This window comes from Polistes dominula, unplaced genomic scaffold (assembly GCF_049000335.1).
Source record: "Polistes dominula isolate Pdom_NZ unplaced genomic scaffold, Pdom_raw_medaka contig_37, whole genome shotgun sequence".
NCBI classification, from domain to species: domain Eukaryota; kingdom Metazoa; phylum Arthropoda; class Insecta; order Hymenoptera; family Vespidae; genus Polistes; species Polistes dominula.
Window position 1 is genome coordinate 1,334,602 of NW_028301169.1, and position 24,877 is coordinate 1,359,478.

Sequence of the window (24,877 nt, forward strand, 5' to 3'; positions counted from 1 at the left end):
ATAATATTTTATTTATAATTTAAACATTATATCTATTGTAGATTTTTTAAGTTATCAGATAGACAATAGTTTTAACCAATCGTAGAAATAAAATAAAAATAATTTCATTTAATATTCACCCCCCCCCTCTTTTTTTTAATCTCACATTTTACTTTCATTTGATATTTTCCATTAAAACAAATTTACCAATTTTTGTTAAAAATTAAAACGTTTATTACGTAATTTTGCATAATACTTGGAAATGAAATTTTTACGATTTAAAATACGTTATTAATTACAAGAACAAGAAAAGAAATAGAAAAAAATAAAAAAAGATAAAGGGATGAAACTGTGTCAAGAAAGAAAAGAAAATAAAAAAACAAAAGGGTGGAAGAAAAGAAAGGACAACAACAACAACACAACAAAAAATATTAGGTGGACCGGAAAGTAACGTCGCTTTCTAACCTTACATTCACACGAATAAATTTCTAACAAATTTATATTTTTAATCAATAACATAATCAACTTTGTTATGAACAACCTTTCTTCATCTAGTATGCAAATTTTTAATATCAAATTGATAAAAATCAATCGGTTTTTGATAAAAATATACAAAATTTGACATATGTAGAAACGACATTATTTTCCGGTCCACCTAATAAATAAAGATAGCACAAAACGTCGTCATTTGTCGTAAAAAGTTGAGACTCGCGTTCTTAATATTCTTTTAAATGGATTTCCAACCCCCTTTCTCCTCAACTTGCTCCCTTATCCTCGTTCCCCAGTTTAATCCAATTTATCCCAGTTGAAAGATATTAATGAATCAGAATAAGTACTTACTTACTTACTTACGCGTTTTTCTCTTCCAAGTGAAATAATACTGAAACATTATACTCCTCCTCTTTTGACGACTAATCTACGTCTATTTCATTTTATTTTTATTTTTATTTTTTCTTTCACAACTTCCAAATCCTTTCATTTCTTATTCCTTTTATTTCATTTCGTTTTTATTCATTTATTTTTATGTATTATAAACAGAATCTCACTCAACAGAATGCTAGGAGGATTGGGGTAGTGGTTTGAGGGTGGTATTGTCTGTTTTTATTTTTATGTATCATTAATAGAAAATATTTCTTGTCATAAATAAACAATAATCAATCTTTACTTTAATTTATTATTATTATTATTAATATTATTATTATTTTAATTTGATTATACAGAAATAAATTTTCAAAAGAATTAAACACAAAGTAGAATACTAAAAAGTATTAAAATAGTAGAAACAGAAATAGAAAGATTTGAGGGTTAAGAGATAACGAAATTAAGGTCGTCAGGGTTTTGGGGTTTGGGTTTAACGTGTTTGAGGGGGTTTGTGTTGGTCTGTTGGTTGGTTGCAATGGGTTGTCACTGCCGGTCCGAGTGAAAATAATTGAATCGTATATAGAGTAGGGTTAGCAGCATCAACAGAATGCTTGGGTGGTGGAAGGGGGTGGTATTGTCATCCAAAATGAAGTTTACGTTTCGTCCTATACCATTTCTTCCGCCATATATATGTATACAACATCATGGCACCCCTTATTTTCGGTAGGAATTCTAAAAACCCCATGCAGGAACCTTGGATTCATCCAAATCCCTCATCTTCACCTAACCTTCCACCCCTTTCCCAACTTTGTCTTTTTATTTTGAATTTCACATCGACACCGAGTTTCTGGTAGGTTCGTTCGTTTGCTCATCCATATCGTTTTGTCTTCAACCTTAATGAGACCTTGTGTCTAACCTTTTTTTTTTTTATTTTACGTCGTGGAATTTTCCTTCACCTCTTGGGATTACAACCACCCTGTCCTTGTCTATGTTCCTTCTTCTGTCTGTCTCTGTCTGTCTGTCTGTCTGTGTGGTTATGTGTTTGTGTATGTGTATGAGTAAGTGAATGAATGAACGAACGAACGAACGAACGAAAGGTAGGTTCAACAGCTTCCTGAGGGAATGCTGTTTCGTGGGAATAATAAAGGACCTGGAATGACTTTGAGGTGGACGACGACTACGAAGGGATTCCCATCATCCCTTTTACAACGAGAGAAATGCTGCTAGCCCTTTTATCTCTCCTTCTTTCCCTTCCTTCTCCTACCTAACCCCCAACCCCCAGCAGGCTTCCATTTCTCTCTCTTTTCTACAGCATCAACTTCATTTTATCTCATTCTACGTTTCTTCATCCAAATTTCTCAAATTTATTTTCATTGTTTTGCATTGGTTTTGTTTGAGTGTGTTTAGGTGTGAGTGTTTGTTCTGTGGTGGTTTTTTTTTTCTTCTTCTTTTTATCATTTTTCTTTTTATTGTTGTTGGTGTTGTTGGTTTGTTTTATTTTATACTTTTCTAGATTTATTATAATAATAATAATAATAATAAGAAGAAGAAATGTAAGCTTAACCCAGTTTCATTAGGATTAATTACGTTTGTTAACATTACAAGTATCATCTAGTAATTTATTCCGTGTTAAAAAAGTAAAAAAAGAGAAAGAGAAGAGATGTAATATTGTTTATTAGCCATTTTGTAGACGTGTTAGTTTATTTTTATTCATTTTGTAAGGATTAAATTAAAGAAATGTAAAATACTTTGATAGCTAGTAATCTTTTCTGTGTTGAAAAAATATAGAAAGAGAGTAATATCGTTTATTAGTAAATTTATAGGTTATGTCAGTTTAGTTTTATATATTTTTGCAAATATTGAAATAAAGAAATGTAAAATACCTTGACAGCTAGTAATATTTTTAGTGTTACAGATATAAAAAAATAAAGAAAGAGAGTAATATCGTATATTAGTAAATTTATAGGTTATGTTGGTTTAGTTTTATATATTTTTGCAAAGATTAAAATAAAGAAATGTAAAATACCTCGACAACTAGTAATATTTTTGTCTGATAAAAAAATAAAATGAAAGAACGAGAAAGTAATATTGTTTATTAGTCATTTTATAGGTTATGTTAGTTTATTTTTATATATTTTTGCAAAAGATTGTAAAATACTTTGACATGGTTTTCTTTCTCTTCTATTTTTTTTTCTTAAAATTACGAGTATCGTCTAGTAATATTTTTCGTGTTACAAAAATAAAAACACAGAGAGAGCCATTTATTAGCCATTTTATAGGTTATGTTAGTTTATTCTTATATATTTTACAAAAATTAAAAAAAAGAACAAATGTAAAATACTTCGAACAACATTTTTTGTCCTCTTTTTACTTTGTGTCGTTGTCAAGAAACGTTCTAGGGTTTTTTTTTTTATTAACGACGACGATCCGGTTACACGAATCGTTAAAAGAGTTTCGACAAAAAAAGAAAAAAAAAAGAAAAAACAGAAAGATAAAAAGAGGGAGAAGATAATAAAAAAAGACAAAAAAACAAAAATGGAAAAAAATGGGGGGGGGAAAAAAAATGAAGGAAGGGAATAGAAAATAATACGCGTTCGCGTTGTTTTCTCATCTGGAAGTATAATTCCAGCAGTGGTCACGCGAAACCGGAGAAGATATCACGGTGTCCGCACTTTTGGAAACTCGATGCGGTTGAAAGCAACGACGTGGATGATGCTTGAGGGTCAGCAAAAACGAGAGAAATAGATAAAGAGAGTGAAATACTGAAAAAGTATGCGCGCGCGCGTGTGTGTGTGCGTGACAGAGAAAATGGAAGATAGAAAACATGCAAAAACCATGTAACTGCACGTAAATCTATACGTGTCTGTCTCTCTGTCTGTCTGTCTATCTGTGTGTTTGTTCATTTATAACAAAAATATTTATTTTTATATCTATGGTATATAATATTTCGTAATATTATGGGAAATCAATTCTTCGAGAATTAAAAAACATAATAAAAAAATACACGTACGTATTAGTATGTGTTTCGTGAAATACATATATATAAATATTCAAATACAAAAAAAAACAATAAGAATCTGATTACGTACCCACTTCTTCAATCGTCAAATATTCCCTCTCACCCTTCTCACTCTTTTTTTTATTTCTAATAGAAAATAATATTAATTTAAATCTCGTACAATTGAATATGTTCGTTCGTGTGCAATCATTGCACTTGTATGGGAACTATTGTTAAACTTCTGATCGCGTTTGTCGAGCAAATGCACGAATAATGTTGTTACGTTTGTTTATTTATTTTCTTACTTTTCATCCATTTATTCTCTTCTTTTCAAATGTTTTCTTTTCACATACATACATACACACACACACGTATACATACATACTTATGTACATTTACACATAAGTACGTGTATTTGAAATAGAAAAAGAAAGGGAAATACATTTTAACAGATTTCTATTCGCACATTTACTCAAATACATGTATATGTAATTGTATGTGTACATGTATGTGTATGTGTATGTGGGGTGGGTGTGAGTGTTCTATGTGTGATTGAGAAGAAGAATAGGGTAAAGAGGGGTTTGGAAAAGTACAATTCTATCGTATATCTTGGAAAGCTAGACACTCGACAGGGTGGGTGATACACGAAGGGTCGTAGGGTGCAAAGTGACTTGAAATGGGGAAAGAATGAGGCACAATTTGAAGCAGTCACCCTCTGTTCCGTTTCGCACGATGCCCTATGTCGTTAAATGACACTTTTTCCTAACGTTCTTTGCTAAGATTCAACTTCTCCCCTATTCCAATATACCATAAGATATACGTCTTTATCGTTTCGGTTAAAGTATTCTTTTTACATTGAATATATGTTCTATGTTTTATCATCAACCCCATTACTTTCTTGCTTCAAACCATTGGGTTTTTTCTTTTTGTCATTCTGAATCTTTATAATCATTCTTCTGTATTTTTTTATTTGGATATATTTAATCATTTGAAAGTATGAATGGAAAGTATGGTGATGTGAGATTAGGAATTGCTTTTTTTTTGGGAGGGTGGTTTATGAAATTATTTCAAATATATTTAAATTATATTATATTATATATATTATAATATATAATATTATATAATATAAATATTATGTAAATATTTATTTTATTATATTTTATATTATACTAAGGTTGCCCCGCCACGCGTTGCTGTGGTTCACAATCAGTCCAATACACACGTCTTTAAGTCAATTGCAATTATAAATTGAGATATAAACTATCCTATCTTTTAAGTTAGCTGAAATTGCACACAGTGTGGAAAATTTGATTAAAATAGGTTAAGTAGTTTAGGAGACCATTACGAACAAACAACGTGACACGTAATTCATATATAAATAATATAATAAAAATTATATTAAAATAAAACGTTAAAATAAATATTATATATAATATAATTTATCATTACTTTATAAATTAATTAATTAAATAATTATAATATATAATAATATTATATATTAACAATAATATAATTATTATAATTTAATTAAACTATTATTAAGTTAAACTATTCCATTCCTACAAAAGATAAAATTTCCCATTTCAGATAAAAGTATTCACCATTCCAAAACTTTCAAATATCTCAAACATTTAAAGTCTGTTCTATAAATTGATCGGAACCAGTTTTACAGGAAAAATATCGTCTGGAACTTGTCAAAAATACAATTCCAATAATTATATATATATATATTCGAATTTTGTTTCATGACAAAAGGGTGGATGATTCGATTTTTCTAGACACCCCCACCCCCATTTCCTACACCTACACACCTACCATTTTCATTCCTTCCCCTCCCCGTAACGGGAGAACAGAAAAACCCAAAGAAAAAAGAAAAGGAAAGAAAGGGTTATAGTGAAAGAAGGGGAAAGTTGGGGTAGGGGTGGTGGCGATGGCGATGGTGGTGGGGGGTAAAGAGAGCTTTCGGGTCGGTGCACGTAAAGTAAAAGCGGGCGACGAATATTAATTGGCTTTAATTATTCGCGTAGAAGGAGGACTCCCTGTTCACGTTAGTGAACAAAGTTTTTCGTGGCTTTTCTCTTCTTCTTCTTCTTCTTTTTTTTCTCGTTCATTCGCCCACCCCACCCCACCCCACCCCCACCCTGTTCTTTCTACCCTCTCGTTTTAGTATATGCGAGTGAAGAAGGTTAGTGCATCGTAAAATTGTTCAACCGTTTACGAGAGTCATCGTCTGATTTATATTCTAACTCCTCTTTCCTATCTGTACTTTGATTTTCACATACTTTTGTTGTTGTTATTTTGTGTGTGTGTGTGTGTTAATACGATCTATTCGATGTATTAGTTTTGTTTGCATAGGAATCATCGTAAAAGTTTATTTCGAGTGTAGTTATTCGTGTTCGAAAGCACCAATTTGACTTTTTCTATTTATTTTTTCTACCAATCATCCCTTTTTTTCTCATCGAAAGTTTTGATATTTGAAGGTGTACGTGTGTGTGCATGTGTGTGTGTGTGTGTGTTTTTTTAAGTAAAAAAAATTGTAAAAAAAAAAGATGCTGACGGTTGGGTATTTGATTTTTAATTAAAAGAATGTTCCAAAAATCGATAAGAAAAGTTTGTTAAGAGAAAGAGTTGAATGATTGAATAGAATGATTTTTACAGAATATCTTTTAACGTATATGTTACGTGTGTATGTGTAGGTGTATGTGTACGTTTTTTATATTCGTTGAGGGATGTGAAAAGGAGGGAAGAAGGGGGAGGAACGGACGGAAATGGAGAGATTCGATATAAGAGGATTCACCAGAGATCGTATCTCACATGTGGTAACTCGATAATCTAACGGAAAAGGGTCAAGGTATTACTACTACTACTACTACTACTACTACTACTATTACTACTACCTAGTACTAGGTAGTAATGTACCTTCCTATTTTCCTTCAACGAATCGGAATCCTCTATGATTCCTGCCGGAAATACCAAACGGACATCGAAGTTAAACTACTCTATTTTCTCAACTATAATACTCTCGAATATTTCGAATTCACGTATGTGAGTGTGTGTATGTGTGTTACTATTATTATTATTATTTAAATAATCTTGATTTTCATAGGTAATATACTGATAACGTATATATATATATATACTTAATGAGCATTACGAGAGGGTAGTATTTTCTATCTCAGGTCTCAGTGTGTTTTATATTATTTTTATTTTTGTTTTGTTTTAGTATATTTCAGTTTAATATTAATAGTGTTATTTGTTAATATTGTTAATAAAATATTAAATAATATATTTATAATATATTACAATTTTTTTAAATAATATTTAAACACGTTGTTGGAAAACATTTTTATCATAATATGCACCTTATCATTTATAATTAATAATAATTTCAATTTTTAATTTTACAAAAATAAAATCATATCAAATAATAATAATAATTATTATTATTAATAAATTTATTAATTATTTTTTTAACATATATTATATATTATATATTATACTTTACAAACAAATATATACACAGAATATTTGACATTAAATTTCATCAAAAAATATGAGAAAATATTGAAACAATTTTTAATGTATCAAAATAATTAAAATTTATCTATAAATATATTGTTTAATAAAAACGTTAGAAATAGAAATAACAAAAAAGAAATAAAATAGATAGAAATATGATATCGTTTAGATTCTAAAAGCAGAATCATCCCCGAATGCTCATTTTCATTCTAAGCGCGTGTTCTACTCCTCTTTCCACACCTCCCCCCATTCATCCCTTCTATTTTTTTTTTCCTTTTTTTATCTTCCTTCCTACCTTCTCTTTCTTTCTTATTCCAGTTACGGGATATCCCATTTTAGTTTTGTAGGATATAAACGTAGAAGAGAGACAGAGAGACAGAGAGAGAGAGAGAGAGAGAGAGAGGGAATAATCAGAAGGGCGCGAAAAGGGCTTCGGGTTTTAGGTAACGTTGCAATCTCCCGAGGCGAGAAGGAATGCGATTAAGCGTTGATGGCTTCCTAAATGCAAACAACCCCCCTCCAACCCACCTTCTAACACCCTTTTGAAAACCAGTAATCGTTGTCGACAATCGCTACGCGATACAAAAGGGTTAAAGGGCTACCATAGTCAAATTTATGTCTTTTTATCTAAAGGCAATAAAATTATTGAAATTAGAGATGTCAATTAAATCATTTCGTACATTTTTTTTTATTAATTTTATTTTTATTTTTATTCTATTGTTTTATAATATTTTAATACGTCAAACATTTATTTATGGGAAGTTTAATTTTAACACACATATAAACACATCCACATTAAAAAAAAAAAAAAAAAAAAATACAATCATTCTACCCCCTGTTTCATAGATTTTTCTATGACGTTTTATTGCAATACTTTTCACGAGACAATAAAGTAAAAAAAAAAAAAACACACACACACATACAGAGAAGAGGGATGAACGGGGGGGGGGGAAGAAGTTTAGGAAAATGGGGGGGGGGCGTGTGTCATCCGTTATTGCATAAAATATTTTCAAGCTTTAGGTTCCTGATTGGCGTTCACGAGTATACGATGATATTGTGTTAGATCAAACCATGTGGTTATGGTGGTGGTTATGGTGTATGCAAGAAGAAGAAGAAGAAGAAGAAGAAGAAGAAGAAGAAGAGAATATGCGAATAGAATATGAGGAGGGGTTAGAAGGAAGAAAGTGAGTGGAATTTTAGGGTGGGTTCGCTTTCTCTAACATCAACCAACCCTCTTTTACTACCCTCCTTTTATCCTCTCACATCCCCTCATCTTTTCACTGCGTAGTACGTCCACGTTCCTGGTTGGCATTTCCCGACGTGCCGGCATCCGGGTTTGTTCTCTCTCTCTCACACACACACACACATACAACAAAACTATAGTCATCGTCGTATTTCCTCATCTCACCCCCTTCCTACCACCCTCCTTTATTTCTCGTCATCTTTCTCGACGTTGTCGTCGTCGTCGTCGTCGTCGTCGGCTTTCTCGTCTTTCTCGTCATTCTCTGAGTTGTCGTTGTCGTGGTTACCCTTACCTTAACATCCACATGGTTGTCTCTTACTTGCTTCCTTCCTTCCTTCCTTGTTTGCTACCTTCCTCCCCCCCCACCCCCACCACTATCAACATCTCATTCCACATCATCCCATTTCCCACCACTTATGTACGATATCCTATATTAAAATCAAACCACACTTTGTACTAAATTCCCATAGAACATCATTGTAAATTATTTATTTCTTTATTTATTTATTTATATTCTCTCATGGGTTTTATAATATTACATTTAACTAACAGTTAGTCGAATTATAATACTACCTTAGTATTTGTCTTTTTTATTTTGTTTATTTTTATTTTTTTTGGGGGGTGGGGGGTAAATTATACAGTTGCATAAATGTAATGTTTTTATTCGCTCATTAAAATAAATGTTTATTTATTAATATGTTCATTCTACAGAAATAATGTAATTGTACGTGTATAAATCGATATATTCTCAATTGTTTATATGAAAAAAGTCTGATAGAAATTTACTAACACCCTTAACACCCTTAACACCCTTAACACCCATCCCCCGTCCCAATTGTACAACTTTAACGAAATGTTTAATGAGTACACATTGAAATTTAATTCACCCGAAAAAAAAAAAACAAAAAAAATAAAAGACTTATTAATAAACGATGCAATTGAATAAAATATTAATTCAGAATATAATTAATTAATATTTTTCAAATATTATAAAAAGATTAAACATTGCGTAAAAATTAAACAACGATTGAATTTAAATTAAAAAAAAAATTTAACTTACAAATGTTTCATAAAAATAATGCATGAAATTTTACGTTTGATTTAATGATCCAATTTAAATAAAAAATTAACTTGCAAAATACAAAATACAAAACAATATTAATAATAATAATAATAAAATTTGATTATTATTCGATATTTTATATAATTTTACATTAGACATTTTATTTACATTTGGTACTGACAATCTATCATGTAATTCACATAAAATGAAGAAGGGGATGACTTATGGACTAACCTTAGAGTTTCCTAGTGAAACCTCTTTCGTTTTTTATTTTCTCTTCTTCGTCATCAAGAGAAACTGACACCCTCTCGTTTCTCCATTTACCACCAAACACCCACCCACCCAGCCACCCCCACACTTTCCTCTTACTTTTTATTCTACTTTTTCTTCGTTTTCATTTTTGTCCTTTCTTTTGTGTTTGTTTTTTTTTTCTGTATTTTTTTTCTTTTTTTGTGTGTGACACGTTTCATCCCTTTGAGAATAAAGAATTGTTCTCGTAGGAAGTTTCTAAACAGACTGATTGCAAGTACTTTCTTTATATTAGTTTTTTTTTTTTGGTTTTTATTTCTACCCTACAGCTAGTCCTTTTTATTCTAAAACGAAAAAAAAAAAAATATCCAAAGTATCCAAGCAACTCTAATTTCATTCGCAGAGAAAGTAAGGGGATGAAAGTACAAAAAAGAAAAGAAAAGAAAAGAAAAAGAAAAAAGTAATATATTTAAGTTACGCTTGTAAATTTCTCTTTTTTTATTTATTTTTTCTCAGCCCTCGGCATTGATTTACGCGAAACTAACTTCTTGTGTACGGTTAGTTTGAAATGAAAAAAAAAAATATATATATATATATATATAATATAATATAATAAAATAAAAAGAATAAAACAAACGGGGGTAGTGGTTGTCCACATTTTCTTAAAAAAAAAAAAACAAAAAAAAAAAAGAAAACTTATTTCGAGAGAAGTAATTGCGAAGGAAGAAAACGCTACTACGTTTTTTTTGCATACAACGAGAAAGGGAAAAACAGAAATGTTTGCGCGTTTTTCTCAGTTAAACTAAAAAAAAAAAAAAAAAAATAATAATAATAATAATAAAAAGGGACGAATTCGTTAAGCTTGATGCTAGTTCCCCCCTCCTCCCTCCTCCATAAAAAAAAAAAAGAATAAACCTACTTCACCACCTGCTGTTGCTGGTGGCTGTTGCTACTGCTGTTCTTCTTTAACCTTTTTTTCTTTTGGTTAAGTTACATCAGGGTTGTGTCAAAGTTACGTCACCTAACGAGCAACCCTTTTTTTTTTATATCAAATTTTTTTTTAGCATTTATCTTATTAATTTATTAAGAATTATTAATAAATATATAGGTATACATATTTTTAATTCACAATAAATCTGTCTGTCTACATATCTGTCCTGTTATTGATGATTGTGTAACATCTTTGTATAAACAAGTAGTAGTGTTAGTTGATTAGGTTAGTTAATTGAGTTAGTGCAGTAAACGAACATCTGCTCATGGAAGGGTCTCTCTCACTCTCACGCTCACTCTCTCTCTCTCTCTCTCTTTCTCTTTCTCTTTCTGAGAAGCTTAATTACTTATCAGGAGGAGTTGTGTTTACTTCAGAGCTCATTGAAATATTCGACTAACGTTAGACAACCCTTTAAATCATCCCTTAAACTCATGTTTTCGAGATTAATGATGATAATAAGAATCGGTTTCTAAAAAAAAAAAAAAAAACCATTTTACATTATTTTCAATATTTTGATATATTTTTTTTTGTTACACGGTCAATGACAAATCAATTGCATCTATTGCATTAATTGCACCTACGTTTCGTTTCTTTATATATATATATATAGGTTGTCATGTTGACAGTGAAAATACAAAGACAAGTCATTTTCTTTTTTCTAGGGGTAAAATTTCACAAACTTCTCAACACGAATCGATATTATCAAGGTTGAAATGATTGACGAAGCGTTACAAATAAAAATAGATGTTAGAAAAGGGTGGTAATGGTAATGGTAGTGGTAGTGAAACGAAAAGGGGAAGAAGTTGTTGTTGCCAAAAAAGAAAAGGGTGGGAAGAGACATTAGTAAAAAAAAAAAAATATATAAAATTGTATTTAAAGTCACCCTGTATAATAAGATTTTGTTTAACTAGTATCAAGGTTTTTTCCGAAAAGTAGTGAGGTTTTTTCCGAAAAAGTAGTGAGGTTTTTCCTGAAAAGCGAATATTTACTTTTCAGATCACTCCCCCTTCTAAAGAAGTTTTCACTTAAAAAAAAAAAAAAAATTAAATACTTATGGTGTTTTATTTCAAATGAAATCACAAAAATAAAAATAGAAAAAAGCAATCAAAAATTAATTTAGAAATATGAGAATGGAAGGTAAACAAGTTTGATAAGTTTTGATGGAAAACTATAGACACTAACATCGTTGAAAATTGTGAAAGAAAGAAAAAAAGTGTATATTTGTGTGTGTGTGTGTGTATGCGTGTGTGAGAGAAGGAGATAAAGATAGATGACAAAAGGAAGAAATTCCTGTCACGAATTCTCTACGAAGTTTCGATATCGAAGAACAAAAAGGAAGAATAGGAGAATGGTAGAGAGAGAGAGAGAGAGAGAGAGAGAGGGAGAGAAAGGGATGAAGAGAGAATGAGGATGATGACGAAAAGAGGAATGGGATATTGTGATAGAGGGTTGATCTATCAGAAGGGTTTCATCCATCCTAGTATCGAAGTTTACCCGACAACCAAAGACTCACGGAATGAGGAGAGTATCGTTGAGAATTGTTCTCAGAACGATTGGGTGACAGTTCTAAGACAATATCTGTTATATATATATATGTAATATATATTTACACTTAACTATATATCTATATAATCTGCCTAGAGTATACATATAAATATATTTCTCTATAAGGTGTTTGATACATTTTGTGTAAAGTATGTTGAAATGTAATAATATCAACAATCATTTGATATAAAAATAGAATGATGGAACTAATATAATTATTAAAAATAATTAATATTAAATTAAATATAAATTATATATATATTTTTTTATAAAGATAATTGATAGCAAATTAAACTTAAAATACGAAATTAAAACTAAAATACAAAATTACACAAATAAAATACTAAATTAAAACAGATGAATGATGAGACACCTTGTATAAATGCAATATATGCACGTATCGAATATAGTATTGAAAACTATGAGTAGAGATGAGGATGAGGATGGGATATGAGAAAGGTGGTGGTTTAGGAAATGTAGGAAATGATCTAACTCGGCCTGCTTCCAATTCGTTGCTTTTAACTATAGCCGATGCAAGCATCTCTAAGGCCAAAACTCGGATGACTACTTGGGACTTGGGGATTCATCCTCGTCCTAGTTGAAAACCATCCCTTGCAACCCTTACTGGCCGCAAACAAGTAGGTGGAGGTAGAAGGTGGGTGGGTCAATCTCGTGGTTGCTCAGCATTTCCACCTCGTCGGATTGATTCAGTCCTTCATCTCTCTCTCTCTCTCTCTCTCTTTCTTTTACCATCAGTTACCTTCTTCCTCCCACCCTTTCCCTTTTCTCCCTTTCTCTTTAACTTGCTCTTCTTTGTCTCGTTGATTCTCCTTACGATCAAACCACAACCTTCTGGGCTATTCAGATGACTTGATAGAGTTTTTCTTTTTGGTTTTGTCTTGTTTAAACTATTTGTCGTTGTCAAACAATTTTTTGTTTATCCAAAAATATAAACAAATATTTTTATTTCATATTTTGACAAATCTATAAATATTAAATATATATATATATATAATATTATTATTTAATTTTATTTTTAATTTGATATTTTATTTTGTAATTAGGTATTAATTATTTTTATTACAAGAAAAAAATATATAATTTATTTATATATTTATATTAATATTATTTATAAATATTTTTATAAATATTAATATAATCGTTTAAATCAAGTGTTTCAAATTCTTATTGAATTCATTTTTCATTTTTCTAAAATAAATTTTATTACCTACACATTATAAACTATACTTTTAATTTGTATCAGAAATATATATATATATATATATATATATATATATATATATATATATATATATATATATATATAGGAATAAAAAGTATGAATGTATTAGTGTATAAAACTGTTTGACTATGTTAGTCTCGTGTAAGTTGTATTTGTGTTTCTACGATGTTTATGGTTATCCAAGTTAATACCTTTGACCTTTTCGTTTGTTAGAAAAGTTAAAAGCACAGACAAACAACAACAACAACAACAACAACAACTACCAACAAAATAACAACATTAACAATAACAATAAAATAGAAACAGAAAATAAGTTTAACTTATACTACGAACAGAAAATCTTTGAAATATTCAAAGCTTCACAAAAGCTTGGGGGTTTCTTCTTTTTATATTTTCTACTTTGCTTGTGGTATTTTTACTTTTAACTTTATCTTTCCTATATTTTTCTTATATATACATACATACATACATATATATATATATGTGCTCATTCTATTTGGTTTCTCAGTTTTTCATGGCTTTTCATGCCACTAAACGTTAAGTTTCCTGTTAGTAAACCGAAAGGAAAGAAAAGTAGAAACCTAGAGAAAGAAATGTGGGTGGTAGAGGGGGTAGATGGAGGAGGGAGGGAGGGAGGGTAGGGATGGGGGGGGTTGGGGTAAGGCGTGGCTAAATTTATGCTTCATTCGTACACGTTAAGGTGGGGTTTATACATAAGGAGGAAACGAATGGAGCGTAAATTATGGTACTCGTGAACGCAAACCTTACCTTTTTCTGGAGGCTACCTTTCTTCTACTATTTTTTTTTTTTTAATTTTTTTTTTTTTTTTTTTTACATCTATGTATATCCCATCTACTTTCATAATACTGTAAAATGGTAGTGGTAGTAGTGGTGATGGTGATGCCACTCCCGAAGGGAGTTTAAGGTAGCAAGAAATTCACCTCAGTGGGTTTTATTTATTGTTCCTGTGAGTATAACGCACACGAAAACACCATGATTCTTATGTTACCTGTTTCCTTGCGAGAAATTTAATTTTAAAAAGCTGCCATCGTCGGTTTATATCCAATGAAACGTGTCCTACCGTACCCTTTTCGTTCCTTTCAACCATCCTTAACTCAGTTTCTTTTTCTATGATTTTGAATACGTAACATGTAAGTAAGGAAAGTATCAAGATGTGAATGGTGATGATTGTAGTAGTAGTAGTAGTGGTAATGGTAAAGTGATGGTGGGGTTGATAAGTGGTGTAGGTAAATGTAATGATGTTGGTGGTAGTGGTGGTGTTGATAGGTGACGTTGGTATTGTTGGTGGTAGTGATAGTGTTGGTGTTGGTAATTGTAGTGATGATGGTAGTAGTGGTGTTGATAGGTGGTGTTAGTAATGGTGTTGGTAATGTTGGTGGTAGTAGTAGTGGTGGTGTTGATAGGTGGTAATAGTGGTAGTAGTGGTGTTCGTAATGGTGGTGGTGGTGGTGTTGATAGTTGGTGTTGGAAAGGAAAGTAGACTATTACCTTTTGTATTTTTTTTGTTCTTTTTCTTTCTTTAACTTCATCTCGTACTTCTTTTAATTCTCACCGGAGTTGCTCGTCTCCAGCAACGTAAACCACCTTGTTACATCTTCTCGTAAATCTTCGTCGTTTGTTACACTTCGTGATACGTTTAATAAAGAGAGAATAAAGTCTGTGTATATAGATATATGTGTATGTGTGTTATCCTCTTTTTTTATTACTTTTTTTTCTCTATTTTTTTCTTGAGTAAGAAGGAAAGAAAGAAAGACCCATTGGGAAAATGAGAAACCGATGGGAAGAAAATGTTAATAAGGTTAGCGTGAAAAAGTTAAATGTATACTAATACTTTTAAAGATGATGATAATGAAAACACAAAAAAAAATAAATTAAAAAAAACATGTAAAATATAAAAAAGAATAAACAATGTAATTCGTCGTGTAACATTTTTTTTTTCGTATTTTTTACTTTCGATATAAAAAAGAAAAAAAGAAATGAACAAAACAAAATGAAAGAAATAGAAAAGATCTGTGAGTCCTTTTCTTCCTTACTTCTCTCACTCCACCCTTCCACCAATTTCCTCCTAACGCCCTTTTCTCTCCCTTCTTCTTCTTCTTCTTCTTCATATTCTTCATCTCTTTCTATCCTTCGTTAGAATTACGAACGGAAGGCACTAATTGACTGACTACGTCGCCTCCGGTTTTCGAAACGAATTAGCCGTCGACGAATACGATTCACAGTCTGAATATAAACCCTTCATTTTTTCCTTAGCCCTTCCTAGTTTTCCTCTCTTAAACCCCCTTTCCCTTTCCTCGTTCAACAGACCCCTGGGTTCGTTCGTTCACTTTTTTTTTTTTTTGAACAAAAAAACTCGTATTTTTTTTTTCACTGCTGCTGCATCTCGTTACAACCCCCCCCCCTTCTCCTTCTCCTTCTCCTTCTCCTAACCCATGCGACAAGGTAATCGTCGTAGTAGTAGTAGTAGTGTACGAAAACGAGAAAAGGGTGGGAGTAGGGGGTGGAAGGGTGAGAGTGAGAGAGAAAGCTTGTTAAACCATCGAGAATTCGAGTTAATTCCGCTTCGCGTTCGAAGCAACCAGCCCCATTAGCCACTATAGGACCCTGAGCCTAATTAGCCTGCCATGGGGTTTGGCTGGTTGGTTGGTTGGTTGGTTGGTTGTTGGATTAATGCGACACCCTCATCATCGTCATCATCTGAAGAAGAAAACTGACGATGCATGTTATACTTATGTACTTTTCTTATTAATTCTTTGTCGGCAATTTTTTTTCGTAATTGTTCTTAACACCACCATCACCATCACCATCACCATCACCATATTTTTTTTTTTTTCCTACAATCCCCATTCTTTCTTTAATTGTCGTGGGCCAACCCCCTCTTTTGAGATACTCTTCTAATAAATTCTTTTATTGTAATTGTTTAAGTGTGTGTGTGTGTTTTTTTCTTTCTTGGAATTTGGATTTTACTTTGACATGTTTCTGAATATTTTTTAATCGAATAAATTTCTTTGTTTATAAATCAAAAATTAAAAAAATGGGAATAAAAAAATTAAATATTATATTAAATATATTATATATATGTGTGTGTGATTATTTATATTATAAAAATTATATTAAATATATTATATTTAATTATTATATGTAATTATTATTATTATATATATATATGTTATTTATTTAAGAGAATAAATTTGATTGGTTCTTAAATTATTTGTAGATAAACATACTGCATCTATTTCTAAATGCAGCAAACGTTTATCGAATAAACGCAACTCGATTAACGTTTCCAATCGATATTCATGATCTATTTATCTATTTATCTATCTATCTATCTGTTTGTCTATCTTTCCTTCTTTCAACATCTATACATCCGTGTGTTTATGTGTATGTGTGTACACTATCGTTTAAAACTTTAGAATACGTAAACACATTCGTAGAAATATTTTTAATTTTTTAAAAAACAACATTGAAATTAATTCATAAATTAAAATTAAAATTCAGGTAAATATTTAATTAATAAAATTTATAATAATAATAATGATAGACAAACAAACAAACAAAAACAATAAACTTATGAGAAACTTACATTTGAGGCTAATTTTTTTTTCTTTTTTAAATTATTTTGTTTTTCTCGTTTGAAAAAAATTCTGACAACAAAAAAAATGGTTTGGTTGTGTATAAATCTTTCAACAAAATTTCTTCCCGATAATGCAAAGTGTATGTTAGCATACTTCAAACGTCGATACATTTCCGTATTTGCAAAAGTATTAAAAAGAGTAAAAGTGAGAGATAGAGATAGAGAGAGAGAGAGAGAGAGAGGGGAGGGGGGTTGATTGAGGGTGGTTGGGAGTAAATGTGAAAAAGATTTATGTCGGTGATGGGATTTCCATTTATATCTTCGTAATAAAAGGCCATTTAACGATACACACAATTCCCATCTATCCCTTTCCCCCCCTTCCACCCCTTCCCCCTTACCTTCCACTATCCTCCCATCCTTCTATATCTTCCTGTTTTACCTCTGTATTTTTATAATACTCATTATCACACAGGATAGCTTGTTATTCGAAAGAGATAAACCGATAATCTGATTCGCATGAATACGTTTCGTTATTATTATTATTATTATTATTATTATTATTATTATTATTGTTATTATTATTGACGTTATCGTGATCGAAATAATTGCACGTTCGAGTTCATTTTTTATTTTATTTTATTTTTTTCTTATTCCTTCTACCTCCCTTTTTTTTTTTAATTTTATTTCACATTTTATATTTCATTTCATTTGTTCTTATATTTGTTTCTTGTATTTGTATTTCTATGTTCGTACGTCATATTTATGGATATATAATTATAGTTTAGAAAAGTATCTGTGGTTATAGGTAATTATCTATGTGTCTGTGCGTGTCTTTCTGTGTGTATACGTGTGTGTGTGTGTGTGTTATATATATATATATATGTTTGTGAATAGATAATATTCTAGCAATAGATCGAATATAGAAATTCACCTATCAAAGTTATTATCATAGCAAATGTATTTACGTATGCGTTATTTGTATTCGTGTATATGTGTATATGTGAATATGTGTGTGTGTTTGTGGATGTAAGCGAACGTATGCGTCTGACACGTTTCATTTCGCAACGATATGATAATTCAGAACCGAGTGAAAGTGGGGAAAGGGCTCGGAATAGTACGAGCGTTTACACGTGCTGCTGCTAGCATATATATATGTATATATATGTATATGTGTATATGTATATATGTATATAGTAACCTCCATCGATCGGAAACCTTTTGCTCTAAGCTTTACCGCGGAGCTTAATTTTCAATTATCGCTGGATTCCGTAGGGCAGACGAACGAAAATTGGATTCTAATGACGTGCTCATAACGATCAGAGTTAGATTTCAAGTTTTAAAGGGTTTCAAGGATATAAGGATTAAAATGAAAGAATGAAAAAAAGAAAGGGGAAAAAAAATTGGAATTAATTAAAAAAAAAAAATCTTTTCAGTGTATCAAAGGATTAAAACATTTTTCTTCAATAACAATAATAATAATAATAATAATAATAATAATAAATAATAATTAAATAATTTAAATATTATTATTAAAATAACTTTATTTTCATAATAATATTTATTATATATTTTTAAGTTTTTTTTTTTTTTATAGAAATATTAATTTATAAAATTAATAATATTTATTTATTATTTTATTATTGTATTATATATTTTATTATTATATTATACTATATATATATTATTTTATTTTATTACTATACAATTTTTTTGTTTATTAATTCTACTTGGGATGTATAAATTAAATATTTGAAATACTTACAAAGTTTATTAATTTATTATTGTAAATTAAATGTAAATTAAAAAAAACAACCTTTTCTACCATCAAAAAAATAATTCTCACCACCAACGTAATATTCTTATTCTTCAATTAAATAAATAACAACAACTAATAACAACAACAACAACCATAACAATAATAATTATAATAATAATAATAATAATAGGACAATGGAACAACGAACAGGATATTATTTTCTCCCAAATATTTTTCTCGCGAATTAAATAAGGTTTCCCCTTTTCTGAAAAGAGATGAAGAAGAAGAAGAAGAAGAAGAAGAAGAAGAAGAAGAAGAAGTGCGAGATGCCATAGCTCGAAGGCTTTCATGCGTGAACCACCACCACCATCAGCCAGTCACCCACCTTTGCACAGGGAGGTCACCAACCCTCTCTCATATTTTTTCTTTCTTTATTATTTCAATGAAACGTAGACGAAGTGTAGATAGGGGTTGGGGGTTGGAAACGTATAGAACACGGAAAACGCAGCAAACAGCATTGGGGGTGGAAGAACACGTTGGGTTAGAATACGAGAGAATACGACATACCGTTTGGATGGAGGGTTGTTAATATCCTGGAAAATCTGTTTTCTTTCTTTACTACCACTACTATTACCACTACTACTACTACTACTATTACACTTTCGTTTGAATGTATTTGAAATTTTTCTATTCGACCTTGATGCGTAATGCGTGCTAAAGTATTGCACTATTATGGCGTCTGATGGTTGATGCTTGTTGTGGTTGTATTCGTTGCCATTCGGTGTCTCGTACTACCCCCTTTTCAATACACCCCTCCCCACTCACTCACTACTTTCATTTTTTTTATTCCTTTTTTTTATTTTCATCTCACTTCTTACCCCCTAAAGAAATTCACCTAGCGACATCCGCTCGATCGCACACGATTTTTACACCCCTGCTGTCACCCTTCTACCTTATTTCCGGTTTTACCACTACTCACTCACTCTAACCCACCCCTTCTCGTTTCTTCTACCGAATCATTCACCCTTCTTTGAACATTCCCTGATTTTTTATTTTTATTTTTTCACTCGTTCTTTTTCTCTCTACTCCCACCCCCCCCCAACCCCATCCCCACCCCCGTTCAGGAATATTTCGAGTTGTGTATGGAAAAAATTATAATAAGAAAAAAAAAAAATATGGAAATGGAAGAAGAATTGATGGAAAAAAATAAAAGATGGTGAAATGAAATAAAGTTTATGTTAGGTGACAGCTTTTTATGGGAAACTTTATGTGTTTTTTTTTTCTTTTTTTTCTTATGGTTAGTTCTTTTCTTATTCACGTTTTTTCTTTTTATTCTTATGCGCATTTTTATCCTTCGATGGATTCATCGATCTAGACGATAGAACATATATATATATATATATGTATTCTGTGTTTACACCTTAGGTAAGGGTGTCTGTATTTGCAGTCGATTTTCAACTCGGATTTTTACGGATCTTCTTCTACTTCTTCTACTTCTACTTCTACTTCTTTTATTTATATATAAAAAGTATTCTACAATGTTTTCTAATTCTTTTTCTCTCATGTATCTTATAATCAATTTTTTTTTTTTTATAAAATATTGCAGACAATACAATTACTATATTCTATATATTTTATAATTGTTAATTATAATATTTGCGAAATAAATATTTTAATAGTAATTTTTCAATAAAATAGAAACATTTTTAAACTCAATCCTACACATTTAAAAATATTTGTTAGTTCATCGACTGGCCGCTAAACTGTTCACGTTTCTCACAAACGAAGCTGGTTTTTGTTTATAATAAATAAAACCTACCATTCTGTTACTTCTGATACTCTGCATTCAACTCATTCTTTCAGAACTTGATTTCACTTCTAACACGTGTGATCTGCGCACACACACACACACACACACACACACACACACACACACACACACACACACACACACACACACACATATGATATGAGTAAAATTTGTTTTTGTTCTATTATCGTACACCCCTTAACATAGGTGAGAAGTTTCAATTATAGTTGACTTTGAAATTAATTATCGACGTTGTTTTAAAATGTATTATAGATGACCTTGCCCTTGTGCGCAAAGAGTTAACCCTTCCATCTTTTATTTGCTATCTAACGACTATAAAAATAGAACCCTTTGTGGTATGATATGATCGATTGATTGAACTCATTTGAGATTATAAAATGTCAACGGGGTTGTGGTGGATTCTTTGTCGGGCCAAGACGGAAATAGAAGGATAAACGATGATCGATAAAAAAAGGGGATGAATGTTGTTTGTGCTAAAAGGATAAGAAGAAAAGTAAAAAAGGGTTGTAAGGGTTAGATGGGGAAAAATTGATAATATAATTCAAAGTAAATGAAAAGTTTTCTTTTCAGAACAATTGTTAAAATGTATCCAAATTATTAATTTATATTCAAACATTATTTAAGTTGGTATATAGTTAAGGATTTTTATCCTCCAATAAAAGTAAGGAAGAAAAAAAAAAGAAGAAAAAGCAAGCAAGCAAGCAAGGGTTGAAAAACGAACTCCGCCGATTCTCCCAACCACTTTATTTCTTCCTTTACCCTTTATCGCGAAAAGAAAGAAAAAAGAAGAAGGGGTAAGCCTTCTCGAGAGGGGGATGAAAGCAAAAGAAAAAAAAAGAAAGGGCTCAGACTTCGACGTCTCGAGGATCCACGGATGATCGACGCTAAAAAAAAAAAAAAAAAAAAAAAAAAAATAAGAAAAAATTCTAAACGAAATTCGAATCGTACGAATGAACCAACGAAACAAAAGAGAATAGAAACATGATCGTCAAATAACAATTTAAAACAAAAAATTGTCTACGAAAAATAAATAAATCAGCCATTATTGTTGAAAGAATTTGAGTTTTCTCAAAAAAAAAAAAAAAAATTTGCTAAAACTTTCCAAGTGTCGAGGATTCAGTGAACAATTTTCAAATGAAATTTGTCAAACGATAAATGAAATAAAAATAAAATAGAAATAAAAACAAAGAAATGATGAAATGAAGAAAGACAGAAAATCAATACACACACACACACACACAACTCATGCACAAACACCATGAAGAAATTTGAACAATTTGAACAATATATAAACCATTTTTGAAATGAGTAATATGGGTTTAGGTATTTTTTTTAAATTTTTTTTCTTTTTTTTTTTTGGTTGAATGAAAGTACAAGGATATAAAGATAGATAGATAAATAGATAGATAGATGGTTAGATAAAAATAAAAAACGAGAAAGAAAGAAAAATCGAATCTTAGTCACCATAAAAGTCACCCTAACCACCTACCCTTTTTTCTCTATGTCTTCCCATAGACTTTCTTTTCCAATTTGTCCTTCGAAATATACAACGACTGCAACCCTTATTTTTTTTGTATATATATATATATATTTTTTTTTTTATTTTCTTTCTTTCTTCTTCATCTTCTTTTACTATCACATTTCTTATTTTCTTCTTGTTCTTTTTAGCATCGAAGCTAGTTACGGTACCACCATACCAACTCTTGTATTTATGAGGGATCCTACGAGGGAAGAAAACACCGTACACGTCGCCAATTTCCACGAGGATATATCCTTTCTCACCCCCCTTTCTCGTTTTTCCCTTCTTACCTCACCCTTTCCCTCCCTCATCCTCTTCCATTCCATCCAAACTCCCCTTTCTTTTCTTTTTTTCTTTTTCTTTCTTACCATCCCCACACCCCCCCCCCAACTCCCACCACACCTCTCCCTGTGGGGGTTTCTTCTCTCTTCACTTTTGCAATTTTTTTTTCCATTCTTCTCCTCACCACCCAAAAGAAAATTTTTTTTTCTTTTTTTTTTTTTTTTAATCTTACTTTCTGTCACTTTTTGTGTATGTATATATGTGTGTATATGTGAAATACTATGGTTCCAGGTTTTCTAAACCATTGATTTTAACGAGAACTATTTCATAGGAAAATAAGAGTCGATTTATTTATCCACAACCATCATAAGAAAATATCACATTCAACATTTTTATAATATTTGAAGAATATTTTTTATGGAATATCTGTAATCGAATGTATTATTTATTGATTTTTAAATAAATTAAATTATAAATAAATTCAATTATTAATTAAATGCAGTATAAATTAATTGAATTAGAAATTAATTTTTAAATAAATTAAATTACACATTAATTTTATTATTAATCAAATGCAATATAAATTAATTTAATAATTAAATAAATGCAGTATAAATTACTCGCATTAATAATTAAATAAAGTATTATTATTAATAATAATTTAATTAATAATTAAATTAATTTTTATAATTGTTCATTCATTTATTTCGTATAATTATTGTATGATGATACTTTAATAATAATACGTTAATAATATTATTAATAAATGGTAATACAATTTATCTTATTTATCTTTTATGATTCCTATTATTATTATATAATAAATAATAATTATTTTATTTGAACAATAATAATTATACAGAATTATGAGATTTAATTTTATTTGTACCATGACAAATGTTTGATTTAGATTTTATCTTTTTTTCTGTTTTCTTTCAGCTGCAGCAGCAGCATCACGAGTTTATGTTGACGCATTATCCAGACTTGCACGTCAGGCACAGCTAGGAACATGGGGTGGTTCAAAAGATGTCGGTGAGTTACAACAAACATTAACAATAATAATAATAATAATAATAACAATAATAAAATATTTGAACATTGACACACACACACGTGAATTAATACAAACTCACCAATACTAAAATAAATTATATTTTAATTATTTGTTAATTATAGATAAGAAGTTTATTTCAGGTATACCCTTTTAGGGTGTTTACCCCGAAGGCCCCCCCTACATGTTCGTTCCCCTTGACAATATACTTAATTCTAATTATGCCCTAATATTTTAATTATTTGTTTATTTTAAATATTATAACGAAACGTTATCTATATTTCATTTAAATTATAAGTAAAAACATGAACAATAAGAAAATGTTTAAACATTGACACACACACGTGTGATTAAATACAAACCTACCAATACTAAAATAAATTCTATTATTGTTTTTATCAATGTATTACACATTTATATTTTCAAATATTTTCTATCTCGTTTATCACTCATTTTCAATCTGTCTGACTGTCTGTCTGTCTGTCTGTCTGTTTGTCTGCCAGTCTGCTCACATTCGTTCATCTTTGTCTTTTACGTATATTCAATTAATATGATCCACGTCAAAATTCGTGGGACGAAATAAACAAAATAAACAAAAAAAAAAAAAAAAAAGGAAAAGATTGAAACGGTCCTTTTTGTTGAGTCGAACGGCCGACTAATTAATTAGCCTGTCTCTCTTTCCACGTATCATTTACTCCCATGCAAATAAATCCTATATAAAGAGAGAGAGAAGAGAGAGAGAGAGAGAGAAAGATCATAAACTCATATACATGCACATGTGTGTATAATGTGTGTGAGTAAAATAAACTCGATTATATACGTAGTACCTACTTATACGAATTTGTTTACTTTTTATTTCTTTCTTTTTCTATTTAACCAAAAATATTCAAACCAAACACAAATTCTTTTATTCCTACGGTCTGTCAATGTTAATAAAAATAATAATAATAATAATAATAATAATAATATTTGTAATAAACAAGGGATTCTCGTATTTGTTCATATACGATCAATCTCTGATAATAATTAATAATAATAATAATAATAATAATAATGATAATATTATTTTATTTTAACGATAGTATGGTACACAAAAAAATTTCATACGTGTATGCAATTTTTAATATAATAATATCAATTATATTTATT

General features: G+C 30.2%; 1 protein-coding gene across 1 annotated transcript in view; it reads left to right on the forward strand.

Moving 5' to 3' along the window:
* The window catches only part of IRSp53 (Insulin receptor substrate 53 kDa), a 184,469-nt gene that overhangs the window by 78,686 nt on the left and 80,906 nt on the right, over positions 1–24,877 (forward strand). Inside the window, exon 4 of the mRNA XM_089179159.1 lies at positions 23,617–23,709. Within this exon, the coding sequence (XP_089035285.1) occupies positions 23,617–23,709 (93 nt within the window). The remainder of the gene's footprint in view (positions 1–23,616; positions 23,710–24,877) is intronic.